This window comes from Balaenoptera borealis, assembly GCF_965194805.1.
Source record: "Balaenoptera borealis genome assembly, chromosome: 18".
NCBI classification, from domain to species: domain Eukaryota; kingdom Metazoa; phylum Chordata; class Mammalia; order Artiodactyla; family Balaenopteridae; genus Balaenoptera; species Balaenoptera borealis.
In genome coordinates this window covers 26,255,952-26,278,863 of record NC_138877.1, presented here as the reverse complement: position 1 = coordinate 26,278,863, position 22,912 = coordinate 26,255,952, and the positions used below count along the sequence as shown (strand labels likewise).

At 35.2% G+C, this 22,912-nt stretch overlaps 1 protein-coding gene across 10 annotated transcripts in view; it reads left to right on the top strand.

The window, feature by feature from the left end:
* The window catches only part of NAA16 (N-alpha-acetyltransferase 16, NatA auxiliary subunit), a 68,305-nt gene that overhangs the window by 31,551 nt on the left and 13,842 nt on the right, over positions 1 to 22,912 (top strand). For 7 of the 10 annotated variants that reach the window (XR_014236934.1, XM_082365341.1, XM_082365338.1 and 4 more), the window contains 4 exons: positions 10,933 to 11,005; positions 13,388 to 13,557; positions 13,897 to 14,049; positions 21,368 to 21,496. Coding sequence is in view for 8 of the 10 variants with exons in the window: in XM_082365341.1 (XP_082221467.1) it covers positions 10,933 to 11,005; positions 13,388 to 13,557; positions 13,897 to 14,049; positions 21,368 to 21,496 (525 nt within the window). In the remaining 2 variants the exon portion in view is untranslated. Of the gene's footprint in view, positions 1 to 10,932; positions 11,006 to 13,387; positions 13,558 to 13,896; positions 14,050 to 21,367; positions 21,497 to 22,074; positions 22,216 to 22,912 lie in introns of those variants that run through there. The other 3 variants (XR_014236935.1, XM_082365343.1, XM_082365337.1) reach the window with 3 other exon arrangements.

The window sequence follows — 22,912 nt, the reverse complement described above, 5'->3', positions numbered from 1 at the left end:
TGATGACTGATTATTTTGAGCATTATTTCAAGCGCTTGTTGGCCATTTGTATATCTTCCTTGGAGAAATGTCAGTTCAGGTTCTTCGCCCAGTTTTTAATTGGGTTATTTGTCTCTTCATTATTAGTTGTAAGTTTAAAAATATATTCTAGGTACAGGTTTCTTATCAGATACATGATTTGAAAATATTTTCTACCATTCTGTGGATTGTCTTTCCACTTTCTTGAAAGTGTCTTGATGAAGCCCATTTTATCTTTTTTCCCTTGTGTTGCTTGTGCTTTTGTGTTGTATATAAGAAACCAATTTCCAAATTCGGGGTCATGAAGATTTACACATATTTACTTCTAAGAGTTTTATACTTTTGGTTCTTACATTAAAGTCTTTGATTCATTTTGCGTTCATTTTTGTATATGGTGTGAGGTGGGAGCCCAGCTTCATTCTTTTGCATGTGTTTGTCCAGTTTCCCAGCACCATTTGTTTTTTTTTTTTCCATTGAAAGTCTTGACAGCCTTGTTGAAAGTAAATTGATCATAAATGTGAGGGTTCATTTCTGGACTCTCATTTCTGTTCCACTGATCTGTATGTCTGTCCTTAGGCTAGTATCACACTGTCTTGATTACTGTAGCTTTGGGGTAAATTTTGAAATTAGGAAGTGTGAATCTTCCTACTTTTTTTTTTTTTTTTTAATATTCTTTTGACCATTAAGGATTTATTTTATTTCCATTTGAATTTTAGGATCAGTTTTTCAGCTTCTACAAAGAAGCCAGCTGGGATTTTATAGGGATTGCATTGAATCTGTAGATCGCTTTGGGAAGTATTTCCATCTTAACACTATTAAGTCTTTCAGTCTATGAACATTGGAAATTTTCCATTTATTTAGATTGTCTTTAATTTCTTTCAACCATTTTTTTTGTAGTTTTCAGTTTATAAGTCTTATACATCTTTTGTTAGATTTATTCCTAAGTATTTTATTTTTTTATGCTATGCTAGATGGAAGTATTTTCTTTTCTTTTTTTTATTATATAGTTTCAGGTGTACATCCTGAAACTTATATAGGGCCAATTATAATTTGACATCTGTGTACAGTATAAATTGTTCACCACTAGAAGCCTACTTACCATCCATCACCATACAGTTGACCCCTCTGCCGCACCTTCGCCCATTTCACACCCACCCCCTAACTGCCTTCCCCTCTGGTAACCACTAATCTGTTTTTTAAAATTTTTTTTAAGATTCCACATATGAGTGCAATCATGTGACATTTGTCTCTGTCTGATTTATTTCACTTAGCATAATACCGTCGAGGTCCATCCATGTTGTTGCAAATGGCAAGACTTCATTATGGCTGAGTAAATAGTCCACTGTATATATACACCACATCTTTATCCATTCATCCATTGATGGACATCTAAGTTGTTTCCATATTTTGGCTATTGTAAATAATCCTGCAGTGACCATAGGTGTGCATCTATCTTTTTGGATTAGTGTTTTTGTGTTCTTTGGATTGGAATTATTTTCTTAAAGTTAATTTTCAGGTTTTTTTATTGCTAGTATATAAAATACAGTAGATTTTTGTATATTGTTCTTATATTCTGTAACCTTGATGAACTTGTTTATTAGTTGTTATAGTTGGTGTAATGAATTTCTGTCATCTGCAAATAGAAAGTTTTATTTCTTCCTTTCCAGTTTGTATCCTTTTTATTCATTTTCTTGACTAATTGCCCTGTCTAGAACCTCCAGTCAATGTTGAATAGAAATGATGAGAATTGACATTTTTGTTTTGTTCTTGATCTCAGTGGGAAAGCATCTAGTCTTTCTCCATTAAATATTGTGTTAACTATGGCTTTTTTTGTATATGCCCGTTATAATGTTGAGGAAGTTCCCTCCTACTCCTAGTTTGCTGAGCATTTTTATTGTGAAAGGGTGTTGGATTGAGTCAAACGGTTTTTCTTTGTCTATCGAGATGATCATGTGTTTATTATTTTTATTCTGTTGATATTGTATATTACATTAATTGATTTTCAGATGTTAAACAACCTGGCATTAGTGGGATAAAACCCACTCGGTTGTGCTGTATAATTCTTTATATATGTTGCTAGGTTCAATTTGCTGGTATTTTGTTAAAGATTTTTGCATCTATATTTCTAACAGATACTGGACTGTAGTTTTCTTGTGATGTCTTTGTCTGGTTTTGATATCAGGGTAATAATGGCCTTATAATGAGTTGGGAAGTGTTCTCTCCTGTTTTTTGTTTTTTTTTGTTTTTTTGAAAAGTTTGTGAAGATTGGTATTGGTATTAAATATTTGGTAGAATTTACCAGTGAAACTATCTGGGCTTGGACTTTTCTTTGTGGGTAGTTTTTGATTACCTGTTGAAACTCTTTACTTGTTATTGGTTTATTTATATCTTCTATTTCTTCTTATTTGGTTTCTGAAATTTGTGTTTCTAGAAATTTGTCCATTTAAGTTATCCAGTATTGGCATATATGTTCATCATATTCCTTTATAATCATTTTATTTCAAGTCAGTAGTAAGTAATGTCTCTTCTTTCATTTTTAGTTTTAATAACTTGAGTCTTCTTTTTTTCTTGGTCAGCCTAGCTAAAGGTTTGGCACTTTTGTCAGTCTTTTCCGAAGGCCAAGTTTTGGATTTGTTGATTTCCCCACCCCCCTTTTCCATTTTATTAGTTCCCAAATCTGACCTTTATTATACCCTTACTTATGCTGGTTTAGGTTTAATTTGCTCATCTTTTTCCAGTTTTTTTTCCCTAACATGTGCTTAGTGTTCTGTATTTTTGTTTTTTACTTTGCAGATTTAATCGATGAGAAAAATGTTTTTTCTAAGGATAAAGATCTATATTTGCACAGAAAGATACTGAGTAAAATCAGTTTTTATTTAATTTTAGTTCAACTGTCAAGGCTACAGTATATACATTAAAAAATATTGTTTTAGTGTTTTAAAAGAAACCAGAATGACCCTAAATAAGAGGTGGAAATTAATTCTGGGCTTCCATTTTCACCTATAATGGAAAGTACTTTGCAGTTTTGATCTGTAGCTATTCACTGTGTCAGACTGTTGAGTGAAGGCAGTGAATCATCAGGGTTTGCGTGGGTTGTTACAGGTGCATTTGATTCCATTGAAGCTGGACATCAGTGCACAGGTGCAGTGAATATGAGTCAGAACATGGAAATTGAGTACTTGACGAGACTGACTGGATGAAGCATAGATGTCTCAACAAAAAGTGTATGGGTGTCCATACACAGGAAGGGAAGGTAGGCTGTTTCCCAGAGGACATTTTTTTGTGTTAAATCTGCCCATACTATGAAAATATTCCAAGATCCTCGTTCAGTTAAAGAACGTGTAGAGGTATGTGTGCCCTTTAGAAGCTGGTGACAGTAGGCCCAAAGAGTTACAAAAAACTTGGCCTGTTCAGTGAAGAAGGAGAATCATCATGAACTTCATTGGAATATTTCTACGGGAAGTACTAAATTGTTTGGCCATTGTTAGTGGGAAACAACTATAATTTGTTGGTGGAGGTGGTGGGTAAACTAGATTTTGATCCTGGAATATATTATCTGTAAGGTATCTTTGGTTCTTTCTTTATTTTTAATTAACTCAGGCAGATATAAAATTTGAGTTTTGTATCTGTTCACTACCTAACTGTAATTGTGAAGGTAAGTTAGGAAAAAAAATGAAGCTAAACATCATTGTAAAAATGGCTTCACAGTTAATAGTCAAGCAAAATGATTCTAAAAATGCTTCATTTCATATATACTTTTGGAAAACTAGGTGTTTCAGAAGGTGATATAGGGGAGTAATTGGCAAGGAAAGCAAGAGTTTGATTTGTATTTCAGGGCAATATAAGGAATTTTTTTTCTTAGATGCTCTAAGTAATAGAAGGACTACATTAAGAATGTTTCTTTGTGAGAATCCTGGATTTCTCACGGAAAGGAAAAAAATGAGTCAATAACAATTCTATCTTTAAAAATTCCAGAAGGCATTATTTGCAGCGGTAACAGTATCAGAGTTAGTATTTTTCAGACATGCTGATCAACAGTTAATGGTAATTGTAATGATGTTCATGAATTCATTTTTTGTTTGTTTAAAAACAGTTAAATTTTGGGAGAAGAAAATAAAAGCAAGTATTGGGTTGGCCAGAAAGTTCTTTTGGGTTTTTCCATAACGTCTTACAGAAAAACCCGAACAAACTTTTTGGCCAACCCAATACTTTTCCTAGGTATTCCTATACCTAGGAAGGTATCACAGTATAGTATAATGTCTGCTGACATTTATTAATCCACTTCACAATTTTTGCCAAATCTACATAACACCTATAATGTTATTTTAAAAATATTTTTCAGTAAATTTGGTTACTTTTTTTTGTTTTTCGTAAAAACTACAGATTTGTGCTAGTATAGTTTTTATAAAACACATAAAATTAAAATCTAACTTAAAAAGTTTCAGTTGGTGAATTAGCTGTAATCATCTCTTGTTCCACCGTGGGCACCACTCTTTGGGAAATACTGGTATAGGGAAAGGAGCATTGCTTTGGAATCAGGCCTGGTTTGGAATACTGACTCCATCACACATTTGCTTGAGCAACTACCTGAATCTGTTTCTGGATCATAAAGTTGGGGAAGATAATACTTAAGGAGTTGCTGTGTTCTTTAATTAAATGATAAAGTTTGTAAAGTGCTTGGTTCAGAGAGGATTTTCAAGAACTGGTCGTTCTCTCACCATCCCCACCGGTCACACCTCATCTCTGCAAGAAGTTACCTAGTTTCATTTTAGTGTCATAGTTCTTGGACAACTTATCTCTAGCTAGCTCCTTTGGAACCAAAATTGTCACTGTTAATTGTACATTTATTAGAAATTAATTCAACAATTTTGGTCCTTGTTGATAAACTATTGTGCTTAGTTTTCTAATTTGGGTTAAAAAAAAAAATCCGAAAGACAGTTTCAGTGCCTTTCATGTTACAGTAACATTTTAAGTGGGATCTGTATTTATACTGTGAAAAATTGTGTATCAGATGTGGTTTGTAGGGCTTTGTCTTTAAGGTTAGTAAAGAATTCTTTCAATTCATACATAAGAAAAGCTGGATAAGGGCAGTAATTTAGGAAATATACAATAGTCACAACATTTGCCCAGGTTAGATTTTGTTAGCAGAAACAAAGCTTTTTCAATCCTGGTCAAATTATAACTGTTAGAAGAAAATATTTAAATCAGGAGAAGGTGGTTGAACTTGGAAATTTTTTCAGTTCATAGAAAATTTTGACTGTATAATTTAAGCTGTCTATTTTGAGGCTTAAAGTTTTATTGTGATCTTAGATACCTAGCAAGTGTATTGGCTTTCTTGATTTTAACTGGCAGCGGCAGATAGCTATTTTCAAGAAGAATAGCCATTACATGTTGTTTTGCAAGAAAGGAGTTGAATATACAGTTATGTTGTATAATTGAATATAGTTATACAGTATACAATTATATAATTGAATATACAGTTATACAGTATTATTGAAATATAAATTGTAAGTAAACTTGAAGTAAAATGGGTCCTTTATACCTTAGTAAAACTCCTTAGACTAACTTTCATAGACAAGTTTGGAAAATTGAATTGTTCACTTAATTACTGAGTGAGTGACTATAATATACATTTTTTAGATTCAATAAATATGCCTAATAAACCAGGAAGGACAGTGTTCTCTGCAGTTTTTTTATTTAGGACATTTCATGTGAACTTTCCATTACCTTGATTTATTTCCTCAATTAAATCTTGTTTTGAGGTTCTGAAGCTGGAGATTCTATTTTATTCAGTGGTATTTTACACTCCTTTATGATGAAGAATTATGTGTAACTTCAGTATATATTTTGTTGTACTTTTTAAAATGATTAAAACTGATTTTAAAAATTTATTTCACTCTAGAGATGGAAAGGTACACCCTTATTTAAAGCTCTAGCTGTGGTTTTAGTAACTGCCAGAACTGCCAGTAGATGGCAATGTAAGTTCATGGAAAACTATTTGCTTCTGTAAATTGAGTACTGAATTTCTAAGCCTGAACGTTTTTTAAGTTACACATACTCTCAGTGAGATTGATCCTGGTGGGTTAAAGATGCCTATTACTTTTTTTTTAAATAAATAAATATATATATATTTATTTATTTTTGGTTGTGTTGGGTCTTAGTTGCTGAGCACAGGCTTTCTCTAGTTGCAGCGAGCGGGGGCTACTCTTCGTTGCGGTGCGTGGGCTTCTCATAGCGGTGGCTTCTCTTGTTGCGGAGCACGGGGTCTAGGCGTGTGGGCTTCAGTAGTTGTGGCACACAGGCTCAGTAGTTGTGGCTCGCGGGCTGTAGAGCGCAGGCTCAGTAGTTGTGGCACACGGCCTTAGTTGCTCCGCAGCATGTGGGATCTTCCTGGACCAGGGATCGAACCTGTGTCCCCTGCATTGGGAGGCAGATTCTTAACCACTGCGCCACCAGGCAAGTCCCTAAAAGTGCCTGTTCGTTTTTATTTTGCTTTGTAGTAATAGTCTTATTGCAACATTTTTAAAAATCAGTTCTCAAACTCTAGGGTATATCAGAATTATCTGACGGCTTACTAAAAGCATTGCTAGACTCAGAGTTTCTGATTCTGTAAATTTGGGGTTTGGTCAAAAATTTGCATCTCTAACAAACTACCAGGTGATGCTAATGCTGACATTTATGATATTAATGGTCTGAGGATTGCACTTTCAGAACCACCTTTTTGTTGTTGTTTTATTGAGGCAAAATACACTTAACATAAGATTTACCATGTTGACCATTTTTAAGTGTACGGTTTAGTGGTATTAACTACATTCACATTTTTGTGCACCCATCACCACCATCCATCCCCATAACTCTTTTCATCTTGTATAACTGAAACTCTGTACCCGTTAAACAATAACTTTCTGTTTTTCCCTCCCTCTGGCCCCCGGCAACAACCATTATACTTTATGTCTTTACGATTTTGACAACTCTAAGTAGCTCATATAAGTGCAATCATACAGTAATTGTCTTTCTGTGACTAGGTTATTTCCTTTAGTGTAATGTCCTCAAGGTTCGTCCATGTTGTAGCACATTTCAGAATTTCCTTTTCAAAGCTTAATAATATCCCATTGTATGTCTATACCACATTTGCTCATCCATTCTTCAGTCCATAGACACTTGGGTTGCTTCCACGTTTTGACTATTATGAACAATGATATGAACATGGATGTACAAATATTTCTTACAGATCTGCTTTCAGTTCTTTTGGATATATAGCCAGAAGTGGAATTGCTGGATCATTTGGTAGTTGTATTTTTTATTTTTTGAGGAACTGCCATATTGTTTTCCACAGCAGCTGTACCATTTTCCACCAGCAGTGCACAAGGGTTGCAATTTTTTCACATCCTTGTCTACAGTTGTTTTCTGTTTTGTTTTATTTTAAGGTAGTCATCCTCCTGGGTGTGAGGTGGCATCTCATTGTAGTTTTGATTTGCATTTCCTTAATGACTAGTGATGTTGCAGATCTTTTCATGTGCTTACTGGCTATTTGTATATCTTTGGAGAAATGTTTATTCAAGTATTTTATCAACCATTTTTGAATTGGATTTTTGTTGTTGAATTTTAGTTCTCCATATATTTTGGATATTAACCTCTTATCAGATACATGATTTGCAAATATTTTCTGCCATTCTGTGGGTTGCCCTTTTACTCTATGGATGGCATCTTGGTGTACCAATTTTTAAATTTTCATGAAGTCCAGTTTGTCAGTTTTTTCTTTTGTTACCTGTGTCTTTGGTGTCATATCCAAGAAATCATTGCCAAATCTAATATTGTGAAGTTTTTGTCCTATGTTTTCTTTTAAGAGTTTTATTGTTTTAGGTCTTACATTTTAGGTCCTTAATCCGTTCTGAGTTAATCTTTGTGCATGGTATTAGGTAAGGGTTCACCTGCATTCTTTTGCATGTAGATATCCAGTTTTCCCATTACCATTTGTTGAAAAGACTTCTGTTTCTCCAGTGATTGGTCTTGACACCCTTGTCAAAAATCATTTGACCACATATGCGAGGGTTTATTTCTGGACTCTCTGTTCTATTCCATTAGTCGCTACATCTTTCTTTAAGCCAGTACCACACTGTTTTGATTACAGTAACTTTGTAGTAAGTTTTGAAATCAGGAGTGAGTCCTCTTGGTTTTGTTCTTTTTTAAGATTGTTTTAGCTCTTTGGGGTTCTTTGAGATGCCATGTTAATTTTAGGATGGGCTTTTCTATTTCTGCAAAAAAAAAAAAAAAAGGCATTTGGATTTTGATGGAGATAATGTTGAATTTATAGATCTCTTTGGGTAGTATTGATATTTTAATAATATTAATTTTTCCAATTCATGAATATGGGATGTGTTTCCATTTATTTGTGTCATCTTAAATTTTTTTCAGCAATGTTTTATAGTTTTCATTGTACAAGTTTTTCATTTCCTTGGTTAAGTTAATTTCTAAGTATTTTGTTCTTTTTGATGCTGTTGTGAATGAAATCGCTTTAGTAATTTCCTTTTCAGATTGTTCATGTGTGTAAAAGTGCAGCTGATTTCTGTGTATTAACTTTTTGTATCTTGCTGCTTTGCTGAGTTCATTTATTCTAACAGGTTTTTTTTGTGAAATCATTAGGGTTTTCTACTAGTAAGATCATATCATCTGCAGAGATAATTTTATTTCTTTCTTTACTATTTGAATACATTTTATTTCTTTTTCTTGCCTTCCAGCAGTAGAACTTCCAGTACTGTGATGAGTAGATATGATGAAAGCAGGCATCCTTGCCTTGTTCTTGATCATAGTGGAAATGTTTTCAGTCTCTCACCATTAAGTATAATGTTCATTGTGGGTTTTTCATATTTGGCATTCATTATATTGAGATAGTTTCCTTCTATTCATAGCTTGGTGAATGTTTTTACAAGGAAATGGTAGTGAATTTTGTCACATACTTTTTCTGCAACAATTGAGATAATCATGTGGGTATTTTTCCTTCATTTTGTTGATGTGGCAAGTTATATTGATCAATTTTTATGTTAAACCATCCTTGCATTCCAGGAATAAATTCCTCTTGGTCATGGTGTATAATCCTTTTAATATGCTGCTGAGGCATGTTTGCTAGTATTTTGTTGAGGATTTTGCATCCATATTCATCAGGGGTGTTGGTCAGTAGTTTTCTTGTGGTGTTCTTGTCTGGCTTTGGTATGAGAGTAATGCTGGCCTCAGAATGAGTTTGGAAGTGTTCCCTTCTTTTTGATTTTTTGGCAGAGTTTGGTATTAGTTTTTTAAATGTTGGGTAGAATTCACCATTGAAGCCATTGGGTCTAGGGCTGTTCTTTGTTGGTAGGTTTTTTGTTTGTTTGTTTTTTAAATTAATTTTTATTGGAGTATAGTTGCTTTACAATGTTGTGTTAGTTTCTGCTGTACAGCGAAGTGAATCAGCTATATGTATACATTATCCTCTCTTTTTTGGATTTCCTTCCCATTTTGGTCACCACAGAGCATTGAGTAGAGTTCCCTGTGCTATACAGTAGGTTCTCATTAGTTAATCTGTTTTATACATAGCAGTGTATATATGTCAATCCCAGTTTCCCAATTCATCCCACTTCCCCTTCCCCCCTTGGTATCCATATGTTTGTTCCCTGGTAGGTTTTTGATTTCTGGTTCAATCTCCTTACTAGTTATAGGTCTATTCACATTTTAATAACCATTCTTTTTAAACAGTCTTTGTTTTAAAAATCTTATTAAAATAATACAGCATTATTGTGTTTTAAAAGAGTGTCCTCATATTCTACTACCCTAATCCATTTGGTCGTATTTCCAATGAGTGTGTATCTATACATATATGTTTTGGTGAAGTCATAATGTGTGTAAATTCTTTTCATGTTCTGTTTTTTATATGTTACTTACATATTTTCCCCCACGTTTAATGTGTACTGTCCCACCTATTCCTTATTGCCCTTCTATCTAAGAGAATTATGCCCTACAATGCAACATTCTTGTCAGAAAGATATCATGTAAGCCTGAGAAGTGTTTTAATTTGACCTTTTTTGTTTTTTTGACTGCTGTCAGTGGGACAGTTTTAAAATAATACTGTATTGGTCACATACTATTATAAGTTTTAATGGTTTTTCTTCACTTTTGACCTTTGTTTTTCTGAAGTTCACAAATAAGGTGGTTATATTTTCTAACTCATTTTGAACAGGTAACATCAACAGACATTTAAAGCAAACCATGCATAGAAGCTACGTTTTTCCCCTGCCACTTCTAATTCATGTCACTTTTCTTTTGCACTTTCAGGGCATAGCATGTTTACAGTGTAGTGTATAATATTTCAGTCCTACCTAAGTGCAGCACTGGAATGAAAATCTATCAAAATGATCACTAAAAACAAAGGTAGTTTAAACATCTTGTTAGGAGTTTACTTAACTTCTTCCATCAACTCACTGTATAATTTAGATGATTTCACTTGACTTTTTTGTAATGAGTGACATTTTAGAAAATCTGAATATATAATGGCTTACAACTTCACCCTATAACAATGGGAAGCAAAAGGCAAATAAATTGTTAATAATAACAAATTATACAGGTGAGTTCTTTGGCCAAAAAGAAAAAAAGGAGTGTGTGGTAACTAGTGATGATTTGTCCATCAGAACCTGAAACTTGATATTTATTGAGATGAGAAATTAATGAGATTCTGTTTTACTCTTAATAAAGAGAGCAGTACGTTTTCTGTTTTTCTCATTTTCCCCCAACACAGGGAGTGGGGAAAAGCAGACACCCCAATTTATAGTTAATTTATTGTTCTGGAATAAGCTGTATATTGCTTACAAATCTAATTTAATCCATAGTGAATAAAAATATCATCATAAAATATTTTTTAATTTTAAAACTATGTTTCTTTAACAGATTTCTATAATCCAGGAGCTTGTTACTAATTATGAAGCCTCTCTGAAAACGTGTGACTTTTTTAGCCCTTATGGTAAGTTTAAATTAGATTGAGTTGAAATTTGGTTACTCATTTCAATCCATTTTTAGTCACTTACACTAACATTATCTTATGTTTATTATGTATGTGCTACATGATAGCTGTTCCCTAAATAGTTTTTGAATTAGTGAATGAAATGAGAAGAGCACTTGCAATCTTAAGTAATTAAAAATGTCCTAATCTTGTCGGGGGGAGTTGACTCCATTTTAATATGAATAAACAGAATTGAGAGGTTGAGCAGCTTGACCAAGATCAAGCAGTTTATGCTGAAATGTATTTTTCCTGAATTCCTACTTCTTTGTTCTTTCTACTCTTATATTACTTTAAATCCTGTATAATTTGGTTCTTTGTTTTTCTGTTTGTAGGGGCATATGTAAATCAAGGCAGCTTTATTTAGAAAACACTCTAGAATGCTTTCAGTCATGCAAATGGTAACTTTGGTTTCTTCTTGCATCTTTTATTTGTTATCGCCCTTTTGTTCTTGTTAGTTTGAAACAAATTTCACAATAAAATAACAGACACAGAAGTAAATAATGAACCCTCATGTCCCCATCACCTACCTTCTTTTATCAGTGTTTCCCGGTATTATTTGAAGTATCTTCTGTCGACTTTTTTTTCCTGGAGTGTTTTTAAAGCAGACATACTGTTTCCCCTGTCAGTACCTTAGTATGCATCTCTAACTGTTTAAAACACTTAAACACAAGATGTAGCCACAGTGCTGTCTTACACAAAATTAACTCTCATACCACAGTATCTAACACCCAGTCTGCATGCAAATTTTCCCGATTATTTAAAAAATTGTATAACTGGTTTATTCGAATATGGGTCCAGCTAAGATCCACACTACATTTGATTGTTATGTCTCTGATATTCTTTTAATCTTGAGCAGTACTGTCCACTCCTTTCCCTTTAAAAAAAAAAAAAAAAAAGTTGTCAAAAGGTCATTTGTCTTGTGGAACATACCATGTTTTGAATTTGGCTGATTGTTTTCTCGTGGTATCATTTAATACATTTTGCTGTCATCCATATTTCTTACAGAGTTCAAGTTAGATTTACCAACTTTTTTTTTTTTGGCCTTGCCGTGTGGCAAGTGAGATCTTAGTTCCCCAACCAGGGATTGAACCCGTGCCCCCTGCAGTGGAAACGTGGAGTCCTAACCACTGGACTGCCAGGCAATTCCCCTAGATTTACAGGCTTGATTAGATTCAGGTTCCATGTGAATACTTCATACGTGACACTTTGTACTTCCTGTTATATCACATCTGAAGGCAGAAAACATTCTGGTTGTCTCCCTTTTTGTGATATTAAGATTGATCAGGGTTTTGATGTTTGTCAGCCTAATCTGCCCATTAAAATTTCTTCATTGACCACTCACCTAATGATTTTTGCAGCCACTGAGAATCGTTGCCTTCATCCCTTATTTCATTCTAATCATCATTCCATCTGCATTTATTAGCTGGAATTCTTATAGAGAGGTTTTTTTTTTTATTAGTTATCTATTTTATACATGTTAGTGTATATATTGTCAATCCCAAGCAAAGAACTTTTCTTCATCAAATATTTGGTTCCCCTGAAATATAGTTTATATGAGAGGAGCAAGATAAATGCTTGGCTCTTTGCCTATGTTTATTATTTGTGTTTTAATTTTATGCTAATCTGTGTGTTTTCATTGTTGTCATTTCATTTGGTCATCTAGTCTAGGAGACCTTCTGTGTTTTCTGAGGTGGCATGGGTAAATTCTCCTTTCTGCTCTTTCTACCTCATTTTATACCTGTGTGTCTTCCCTTCTGAAATCCATTTTGAGAGCTTGGTATTTCTTTATCTACTTTTCTGTAGCTTGAGGGTACAGAGTGGGGAACCAGATAGAGCTCCGCTGATTCTATGTGACCATCTTGTCAGGAATGTGTCCTCCTAATACCCTTCAACTTTGGGTTTCCCTGATGTAGTGTCGAGGCCTACTTACAATGCTAAGTAAGCCCTGGCCATTCTTGCCTTTGTGGAAATTTTGCAGTGATTGTTAGGGACATCTTTTCTTCAAGCTATTTTCCTTGACTTTTCCTGGACCTGCTGCCTTATGCTCTCAGCCTGAGAATTCGTAGAGTTAGATTGATTTACCTCTTTTCCCCAAACTATTTCTTTGGAGTGAGGTATGGGTAGAAGCCTATGAAACCAGCATCTTGTTTCTCTGTTTGGCTGCTACTTTTTGGACTTTATGACATGAAGTCATATCTCTTTCTGTTGAACTTGGTCATTTTTGCTGGATTTTTACTGCTTATCGTAATAGTTAATTTCAGTATGCATTGGGAGAAAGAAAGTATGTGAGTTGCTCTACTTTGCCTTATTCCCTGTAATGATTTTATATTTGTTTGATTGCAGAGAATGGGGAGACAGAACCCCCAACGACACTTCTCTGGGTTCAGTATTTCCTGGCACAGCACTTTGATAAACTTGGGCAGTATTCTTTGGCTTTGGATTATATTAATGCTGCAATTGCTAGTACTCCAACTCTAATAGAATTATTCTATATGAAAGCAAAAATTTACAAGGTAAAATCTTTGTCATGTTTTTTGAGTAGTTGAAGAATTTGGCCATTTTAAGAACGCTTGGAGTTCTTTCTGTGTAGAGATAACTTTTAGGACACCCTGATAATCTATTCCTAATATTCTAATAATCCTGAGGAGTTTTATGTTATATAGTTGTATAGTCAGTATTAATAGTTTCAACTCTTAGTACATATGAATTGTAATGTATCTAAAGATTTCTAGATAAATTTGACAGAAGTGTAACAGATTTCTAATTTGTCTTTAAGAACTTTTTCCATTATGTTGTACCCATATTCTCTTAGTCATAAACAGTGATTTCTTTAATACTTTCACTTCTTAAAGCATATAGGTAATCTCAGAGAAGCTGCCAAGTGGATGGATGAAGCTCAGTCTTTAGACACAGCCGATAGATTCATCAACTCCAAGTGTGCAAAATATATGCTTCGAGCAAATATGATAAAAGAAGCAGAGGAAATGTGCTCCAAGTTCACAAGGGTAGGAAATAGCGTGTAATTGTCTGAGTTAGTAAAATTAAACTTAAGTTCTGTGATGATGTGTGAAGTTTGCTGCTGAAGTTCCTAAGAATTCACTTTTGTTATTATTACTTTTTAATCTTGTTTAGCTCATATCCTAAGTATGGTTTCTTACTGTGGTTGATGTATGTGCATGTGCTTCTCGTGGGAGATGATTAAAAAGCAATAACAGGAGCAAAATACCTTTATACAGCAATAAGCATTATGCCATACTTAAGTGCTTATGTGCAAGATTTGATTTATTGTTCTTTTGTTTCACTAGTAATTTGTGACTGCTGTTTAATTTCTCAGTTACAGTGTCTTAACTTCATAATAGCTCATAGAGTTCTTTCTCTGTAGAACTAACTTCTGAGGACTACTGGTCTCTGTGACATTTAAGAATTTAAGTTCTTTCAAATTGTTAGGCTAAACATTTATTCCTTTTGTTTCATCTTTCACCATCCTTTCATATCCTTTTCTACCCAGCCTTTCTGTTATATTGTAAAAACAGTACATGCTTATGGTTATAAATATAAGGAGGCTAATGGAACAGAATAGAAAACTATTCACACATATTTGGAAACTTGGTATGTATCAGAGGCGCTTTAAAAATCAGAGATGAAAAGATATTGTTTGGATAATTATTTATTTGTGTTGAAAAAAATAAAATGACATCCTTATCTTACACTGCACACAGATCAGTTACAGGTGGATTAAAGATCTAAAAGCAAACCTTTCACACTTTTAGAAGAAAGTATAGAAGTTTATCTTTAGGGCTCAAGGTAGGAAACATTTCTTAAGACACCAAACACATAAAGGTACAAGAGTAAAATTGATACACTTGATTATATCAAAATTAAAGATAATGTATAACAAAGAATAATTATAAGCAAAGTGACAAGGCAAACCATAGAATTGGAGAAGATATTTCCAACTCATATAAGAAGAAAAGAATTTATAAAGAAAGCCGAAGAATTCACTGAAATAGTTACACATTGAATGTAACATAGAGGCATTATGAGAAAACCATGTTTCAAGTTTGATTTCCAAGTTTTAATTAAGATACTTCAAAATAAATAATTTATATCTCCAAGTGCATTACATACAAAGTGGAGGGCTTTAGTGCTGGTGTTTTTAAGTAAGTTGTTTAGGATGAAAATAAGTTACCACTGTGCTCTGTGATGCTAATGTATCACTAATACAGCACCAGTGTACCACCTTGTTTAAATGTTAACTAGATTCTAGTTGTGTCTGGGTGTTAATGGAAACCCCTTATAATTTAGAAGCCACAGAATAGCTTGAACTTTTATTGTGAAAATTTAACTACTTGCAAGAATGATGTCATAGAAGCATTAAATACACATACACACACAATACTCAATAAGAAAAAGATGAGACAATACAAATATGGGCAAAGGAGATGAATAACTAGTTCACAGAAGTAGAATATGGAATGGCCAAAAGATATCTTCATTAGTAATCAGGGAAAAAGACAATATATCATTTTTTTACCCATGAAATTACCCAGAAATTTAAGTCTGACATTACTTGGTATTGACAAATGGTATGTCATTCATACACAAACACACACATGCACACACATCTCACATACGTATACCATACATCTGTATTGTGTATATATTTATGATGAGAAAGAAACAACGTATGGTCTATGCATGTGATGTACATATACACATATAGGTTTAATTTTTCATTAAAGGCTACTACTTATAGATCATTTGTTTCTCTCATTGTAAAAGAGCATATTTCTTTTTCTTTTTTTTAATTTTTAATTTACTTTTGGCTGCATTGGGTCTTCATTGCTACATGTGGGCTTTCTCTAGTTGTGGTGAGCAGGGGCTACTCTTTGTTGCAGTGCGTGGGCTTCTCATTGCAGTGGATTCTCTTGTTGTGGAGCACGGGTTCTAGGCGTGTGGGCTTCAGTAGCTGTGGTGCACGGACTCTAGAGCGCAGGCTCAGTAGTTGTGGCGCACGGGCTTAGTTGCTCAGCGGCATGTGGGATCTTCCTGGACCAGGGATCAAACCCATGTCCCCTGCATTGGCAGGTGGATTCTTAACCACTGCGCCACCAGGGAAGTCCATAAAAGAGCTTTTTCATCTGAACCTGCTTGACTTCTGCTTTCTGGTATTTAGAGTGATGCTAATAATTTGTATACCATTTGTAAGGGAAAAGAGAAAAATGGCTTTAACAATTACTAATCACTGAACCAAGTACTTTATATACATGTTATTGTTTGTATATACAATCCTATATCATTACCTTCATATTGCAGTTAAGAGAATGTTTAGAGAAGTCAATTACTCTGCCAGCTGGAGATCACCCAGCTAGTCATTCGTTTGGAAACAGGATTCTAGCTTAGGTAGACTCTTTTTTTTTAACTTATTTTTTTTTTATTTTTGGCTGCGTTGGGTCTTCATTGCTGTGCACGGGCTTTCTCTAGTTGCGGCGAGCGGGGGCAACTCTTTGTTGCAGTGCGTGGACTTCTCGTCGCAGTGGCTTCTCCTGTTGTGGAGCACGGGCTCTAGGTGCGTGGGCTTCAGTAGTTGTGGCACGTGGGCTCCGTAGTTGTGGCTTGCGGGCTCTAGAGCGCAGGCTCAGTAGCTGTGGTACACAGGCTTATTTGCTCCGCGGCACGTGGGATGTTCCCGGACCAGGGCTCGAACCTGTATCCCCTGAATTGGCAGGCGGATTCTTAACCACTGTGCCACCAGGGAAGCCCTAGGTAGACTCTTTAAAACCCATGTTTTAGAATTGTGTAGTAGGATACAAACTAGTGTTTCTAAAACTCATATGGCATAGGATCAAGAGTAGGTGCAAAGTGGCAGATGTAGTGGTGGTGCAGAGTATTAGCAAGAATGATGGTAATGATCAAGGGGTCAATCCAAGAAGAAGATATAACAATCGTAAACCTATATGTACCCAACATAGGAGCACCTAAATACATAAAGCAAATATTAATAGACATAAAGGGAGAAATGACAGTAACACAGTAATAGTAGGGGACTTTAATACCCCACTTACATCAGTGGACAGATCATCCAGACAGAACATCAGTAATGTTCTAAATCATTTCTAAATGCTTTCTAAAGCTGAAAGCATTTCCTCTAAGATCAGAAACAAGACAAGGATGCCCACTGTTGCCACCTTTATTCAGCATAGTATTGGAAGTTCTAGCCACAACAATCAGACAAGAAAAAGAAATAAAAAAGTAAACTGTAACTGTTTGCAGATGATGTGATACTATATATAGAAAATCCTAAATGCACCACCAGAAAACTGCTAAAGCTCATTAATGAATTCAGTTTCAGGATACAAAATTAATATACAGAAATCTGTTGCATTTCTATACACTAAGAACAAACTATCAGAAAGAGAAATTAAGGAAACAATCCCATTTACCATAACATCAAAAAGAATAAAATACTTAGGAATAAACCTATCCAAGGAGGTAAAAGACTTGTACTCAGAAAACTAAGACACTGATGAAAGAAATTGAAGAGGTCATAAACAGATGGAAAGATATATTGTGTTCATGGATTGGAAGAATTAATATTGTTAAAATGACCATACTACCAAAGGCAATCTATAGATTCAGTGCAGTTCCTATCAAAATACCAAGGGTATTTTTTCACAGAACTAGAACAAATAATTAAAAATTTTTATGGAAACTCAGAAGACCCTGAATAGCCAAAACAAGCTCCCTGACTTCAGACTGTACTACAAAGCTATAGTCATCAAAACAGAATGGTATTGGCACAAAAACAGACACATAGATCAGTGGAACAGAATAAAGCCCAGAAATAAATCCCACACACTTATGGTCAATTAATCTACAACAAAGGAGGCAATAATATACAGTGGAGAAAAGACAGTCTCTTCAGTAAGTGGTGCTGGGAAAACTGGACAACTACACGTAAAAGAATGAAATTAGAACATTCTCTAACACTGTATACAAAAATAAACTCAAGATGGGTTAAAGATCTAAATGTAAGACTGGAAACCATAAAACTCCTAGAAGAAAACATAGGCAGAACACTCTTTGACATAAATCATAGCAATTTTTTTGAATCTGTTTCCTAAAGCAAAGGAAATAAAAGCAAAAATAAACAAATGGTACCTAATTAGACTTAAAAGCTTTTTCACAGCAAAGGAAACCATCGACAAAATGAAAAAACAACCTACTGAATGGGAAAAAAGATTTGCTAATGATGTGACCCATAAGGGGCTAATATCCAAAATAAACAGCTCATACAACTCAACATCAGAAAAACAAACAACGTGATGAAAAAATGGGCAGAAGACTTGAGTAGACATTTTCCATAGAAGACATACAGATGGCCAGCAGGCATGTGAAGAGATGCTCAACATCATTAATCATCAGAGAAACGCAAATTTAAAGCACAGTCAGGTGTCACCTCACACCTGTCATAATGGCTGCCATCAAAAAGACCACAAATAACAAATGTTGGTGAGGATGTGGAGAAAAGGGAACACTGTTGGTGGGAATCTAAATTGGTGCAGCCAGTGTGGAAAACAGTATGGAGGTTTCTCAGAAAAAATAGAAACACCATATCACCCAGCAGTTCCACTCCTGGGTATAGATCCAGAAAAAAATGAAAATACTGATTCGAAAAGATATACGCACCCTAATGTTCATAGCATTATTTACAGTTGCCAATATATGGAAGCAACCAGTGTCCATCAACAGAAGAATGGACAAAGCAGATGTGGTATATATGTATATACAATGGAATACTACTCAGCCATAAAAAAGAATGAAATTTTGCCATTTGCAACAACATGGATGGACTTGGAGGGTATTACGCTAAGTGAAGTAAGTCAGACAGAGAAACACAAATACTGTATGATGTCACTTATATATGGAATCTAAAAAATAGAGCTAGCGAATATAACAAAAAAACAGACTCTCAGATATAGAGAACAAATTAGTGGTTACCAGTGGGCTGGGAGAGAAGGGGACAGGGGCAAGATGGGGGTAAGGGATTAAGAGGTACAAACTATTGTGTATAGAATAAATAAGCTACGGGAATATATTGTACAACACAGGGAATGTAGCCAATATTTTATAAAAACTGTATAAATGGAGTATAACCTTTAAAAATTGTGAATTACTGTTATACACCTATAACAAATTATTGTACATCAGCCATATCAATAAAAAAAGGATGATGGGTATTAGAGAAAAATAAAATTAGGAAAATAGTAATACTGTTTATGTTCATGTAATACCTAATCACATGTAAAATCACATGACATTTTACAGCAAGGTAATTAAGGCTCTGAAGAGGTTACTTGAATCATCTTTGGTCACATAGTCAGTAGTACTGGGGCTCAAACTCTTCAATGCCCTTTCCACTGTGTCACAATTTTGAAGATTAGATATTAGAAGAAAGTCCAAGAGTAGATGTAAAAGCAGTGATGCTTGTAGAGAGAAGTACCACCTGGAAGGCCAAGCCAGATTAGAAGTAAAGTACAATTAGAAATGAGTATATAAAACTTCTTAAGTTAAATAAATTCAGTGGTTTAAAAAAAAATAAAGAACAAAAAACACCCACACAGCAAATCACAGCCGACTAGGATATGTCTGAAAAGGCCCAGAAGAATGAAGGGGAAGAAAGAAGGGGAAAGGTTGGCCGTTTGAGGAGAGTAGTCCTCAGAGTCTGGGGCTCAGCTTGCTCGTCGTAATCATCTCCGATCATCCGCTCTTGACAAGTTGCTGTGCCGTATGGAGAGCCTGTTAGTGTATCCACACTGCTTCCCTGGCCAGGCGTGTCCCTAGTGTGTGGTGGGTAACAGTGAACTGGGGGAGGAGAATTGCTAATGACTCTGATAATCAGTTTATATCTGCTTGGTAATAAGTGAGTGAAGTGCTCATATTTCCTTCTTGCAGATTTTTCACAGTTTAGAATATTTGTAGAGTTGCTGATGCAAGTTGGAAAGTTCTAGTTAGTAAAGTTTTGAAATGAAAAATAATGTAGATTTCTTTTTTTTTTTTTTTAAATAAATTTATTTACTTATTTATTTTTGGCTGCGTTGGGTCTTCGTTGCTGCACACGGGCTTTCTCTAGTTGCAGTGAGCGGGGGCTACTCTTCATTGCCGTGCATGGGCTCCTCACTACCGTGGCTTCTCATTGCAGAGCACAGGCTCTAGGTGCACGGGCCTCAGTAGTTGTGGCACACGGGCTCAGTAGTTGTGGCTCGAGGGATCTAGAGCGCAGGCTCAGTAGTTGTGGCACACAGACTTAGTTGCTCTTTAGCATGTGGGATCTTCCCGGACCAGGGCTCGAACCTGTGTGCCCTGCATTGGCAGGCGGATTCTTAACCACTGCGCCACCAGGGAAGCCCTAGATTTCTTATAAACATATGTAGTCATCAAAAAATGGAATATATATGCAGCCCTAAAGATGACATAAAATACTACCATAATTTCCTTTACCCAGAGATAACTGGTTTTTATACTTGAATTCTGAAAATTGAACTGGGAACTCACAATGGGTGTGAAAGAGAAGTGAATATTAAACTTATATAAATGTACCCATATTTTTACTATCTTTCCTGGGGTCACATAAAGTATATTTTAAATAACTGTTCTAAATTGTGACAAAACTCGTGCCCCTGCGCTGAAAGTAGGTGCTCTATGTCTTACACTCTTCTAGAATACACACTGAGCCTGAGTTAACAAATATTCTTAAAAAATTCCATTATTTGGTTTTGTCAGCCCACTGCAAAGAGTTGGCATGGAACAGGACATGCTGTTAGAAGCAGACACATGGGTACAAAGGAAGTGACAACTGATAGCCTGACGTGGAGGGGGAGGAGACTTGGGAAACTGAAAAGCGGGCTTGGAGCTACTAGTAAGCGATTTGAAAATGATGTTGTAAATAACAGTGATCCTAAGTTGGCAAGGAAAGATTAAGTAAGTAGCTTTTGCTTAATAGACAAAAGATAGGCAGTGCTTCGTAGGATTACTGTCTTAAATAGATTAAGTAAAAGCTTTGGTGTTTAAAACTTAGCTTCAGTAATCTGCAGTCTTTTCTATGTAGGTTGTTGAATATCTCAACAGAGCTGGAAAATAAGACATGTAATTTTAAGTTGATAGGAGCCTTTTGGAAGCGCATTGATATATTTGTTATATAATTTGTTAATGCTATTTATTGTCATAATAATCCTTGTAGACATAGTTGTAAAAGAGAAAATGAGATTTTTAGGATCTCTTTTATTTGTTTGCTTCCTTTATTTATGATTGCTTCCATTTCAGGAAGGAACATCTGCCATGGAAAATCTAAATGAAATGCAATGTATGTGGTTTCAAACAGAATGCATTTCAGCTTATCAGCGTTTGGGAAGATATGGGGATGCTTTGAAAAAATGCCATGAAGTAGAAAGGGTAAGTTAATAGAGTTTTGGCGTTATTTTTCTTCTGTAAGGTGACAAAAAAAGCAGGTAGATTTCTACATGGGATCATCTACTTCTTATAACTACTTTGGAAACTTCATTTTGAAAAAATTCTTGATCTTTTAGCCTTTCAAACATTCAGAAGTTGTGAATAAATGATTGTTTTCTTTTGATCCTCACATGGTTATGATTTCGACATGTCTGCATACTTTTGTCTGAAGGAAGAAGGAAAAGATTAGTAAGTTATTGTTGCTATTATTAATATATACTCAAAATTTCTATTCCCTAATCGGGCCATTATTGATTTTCATTTCTAGCCTAGAAAGATGCACAAGCTGATGGCCACCTCTCTCCTCTTTATGTCAGGATCTGCTCTATAGTCAGCCTCTCTCCAGTTTGTCTTCCCAGGATATTTGTTCTCACATTCAGCACTTTGTACACAATGTGTGGCTGGTTTGCAAGCTTATTTTATTACTTGCTAGGATTATGTGTGTGATGTGCCTTAGTAAGGGGACTTTTCTTTTCCTTGTGTGTGAATTTTTGTTTTCCTGTTCTTTGTCATCTCTGAAGCACTCTCCTTCCAAATGGACCACAGGAGGAAAAGAGCCACAAATGCACCCCTGAGGCAGCCCTCAGCAGCCCTCAGCTGGGGGTCACTCGGCAGCACTGTCCCAAGCTGACGCAGTATAGAGCCACAGGCGTCGTAGTCAGGTGAGCCTGATGTCTGCACTCTGGCAGTCACTTTGGCCTTTTTCCCACATGAAACTTCTGAGGTTGCCCAAAAGGAAGGCTAAATCTTAGGGGGTGGCTTTGGTCGGGAACTGGAACTAGGATTCTACCTGAGCCCTTTTAGAAATAGCTTAGTTTTTGCTTTGCTTTGTTTTGTTTTGTTTTTTTCCTTTTTAAGCCTGGGCTTGATGGCTGGATTGCTGGGGAAAATCCTTCTCATCTTCTTGGAAGATATAAAGCCTTTGGATGATATGTGAAATATTCAGGCAGTATCCAAGCATTCTAAGTTTAAATCAGGCTCTTATTTCTGTGACAAAACCTAGATCACTAACTTGTTTCGACACTCCTAGATGATGGTCACTTTAAAAGCATTCTGCGTGTTACTAAGGAAAGACATTTTTATTAACCAGGACATTCTCAGGGAGCGGTAGATTGTTTCCTGAATGAGCAGCTTGCTCGGCACGTATGGACCAGTAATTCCAGCAAGACCATAATTAGAAATTTATCAGACTTTCTGTGAAAGTCAAATTTGAACACTTGGGGGTCATCATGAACTTTTCCAGCTCTAGTCCCATTCCTCCTAACGTTAGTAACTGTACTACTTTATTCTTTTTCATATTTTTTGAGGATTGTTAGACTATGATTGCTAGCTACTCCATTACTAAGTTTCACTTAGATT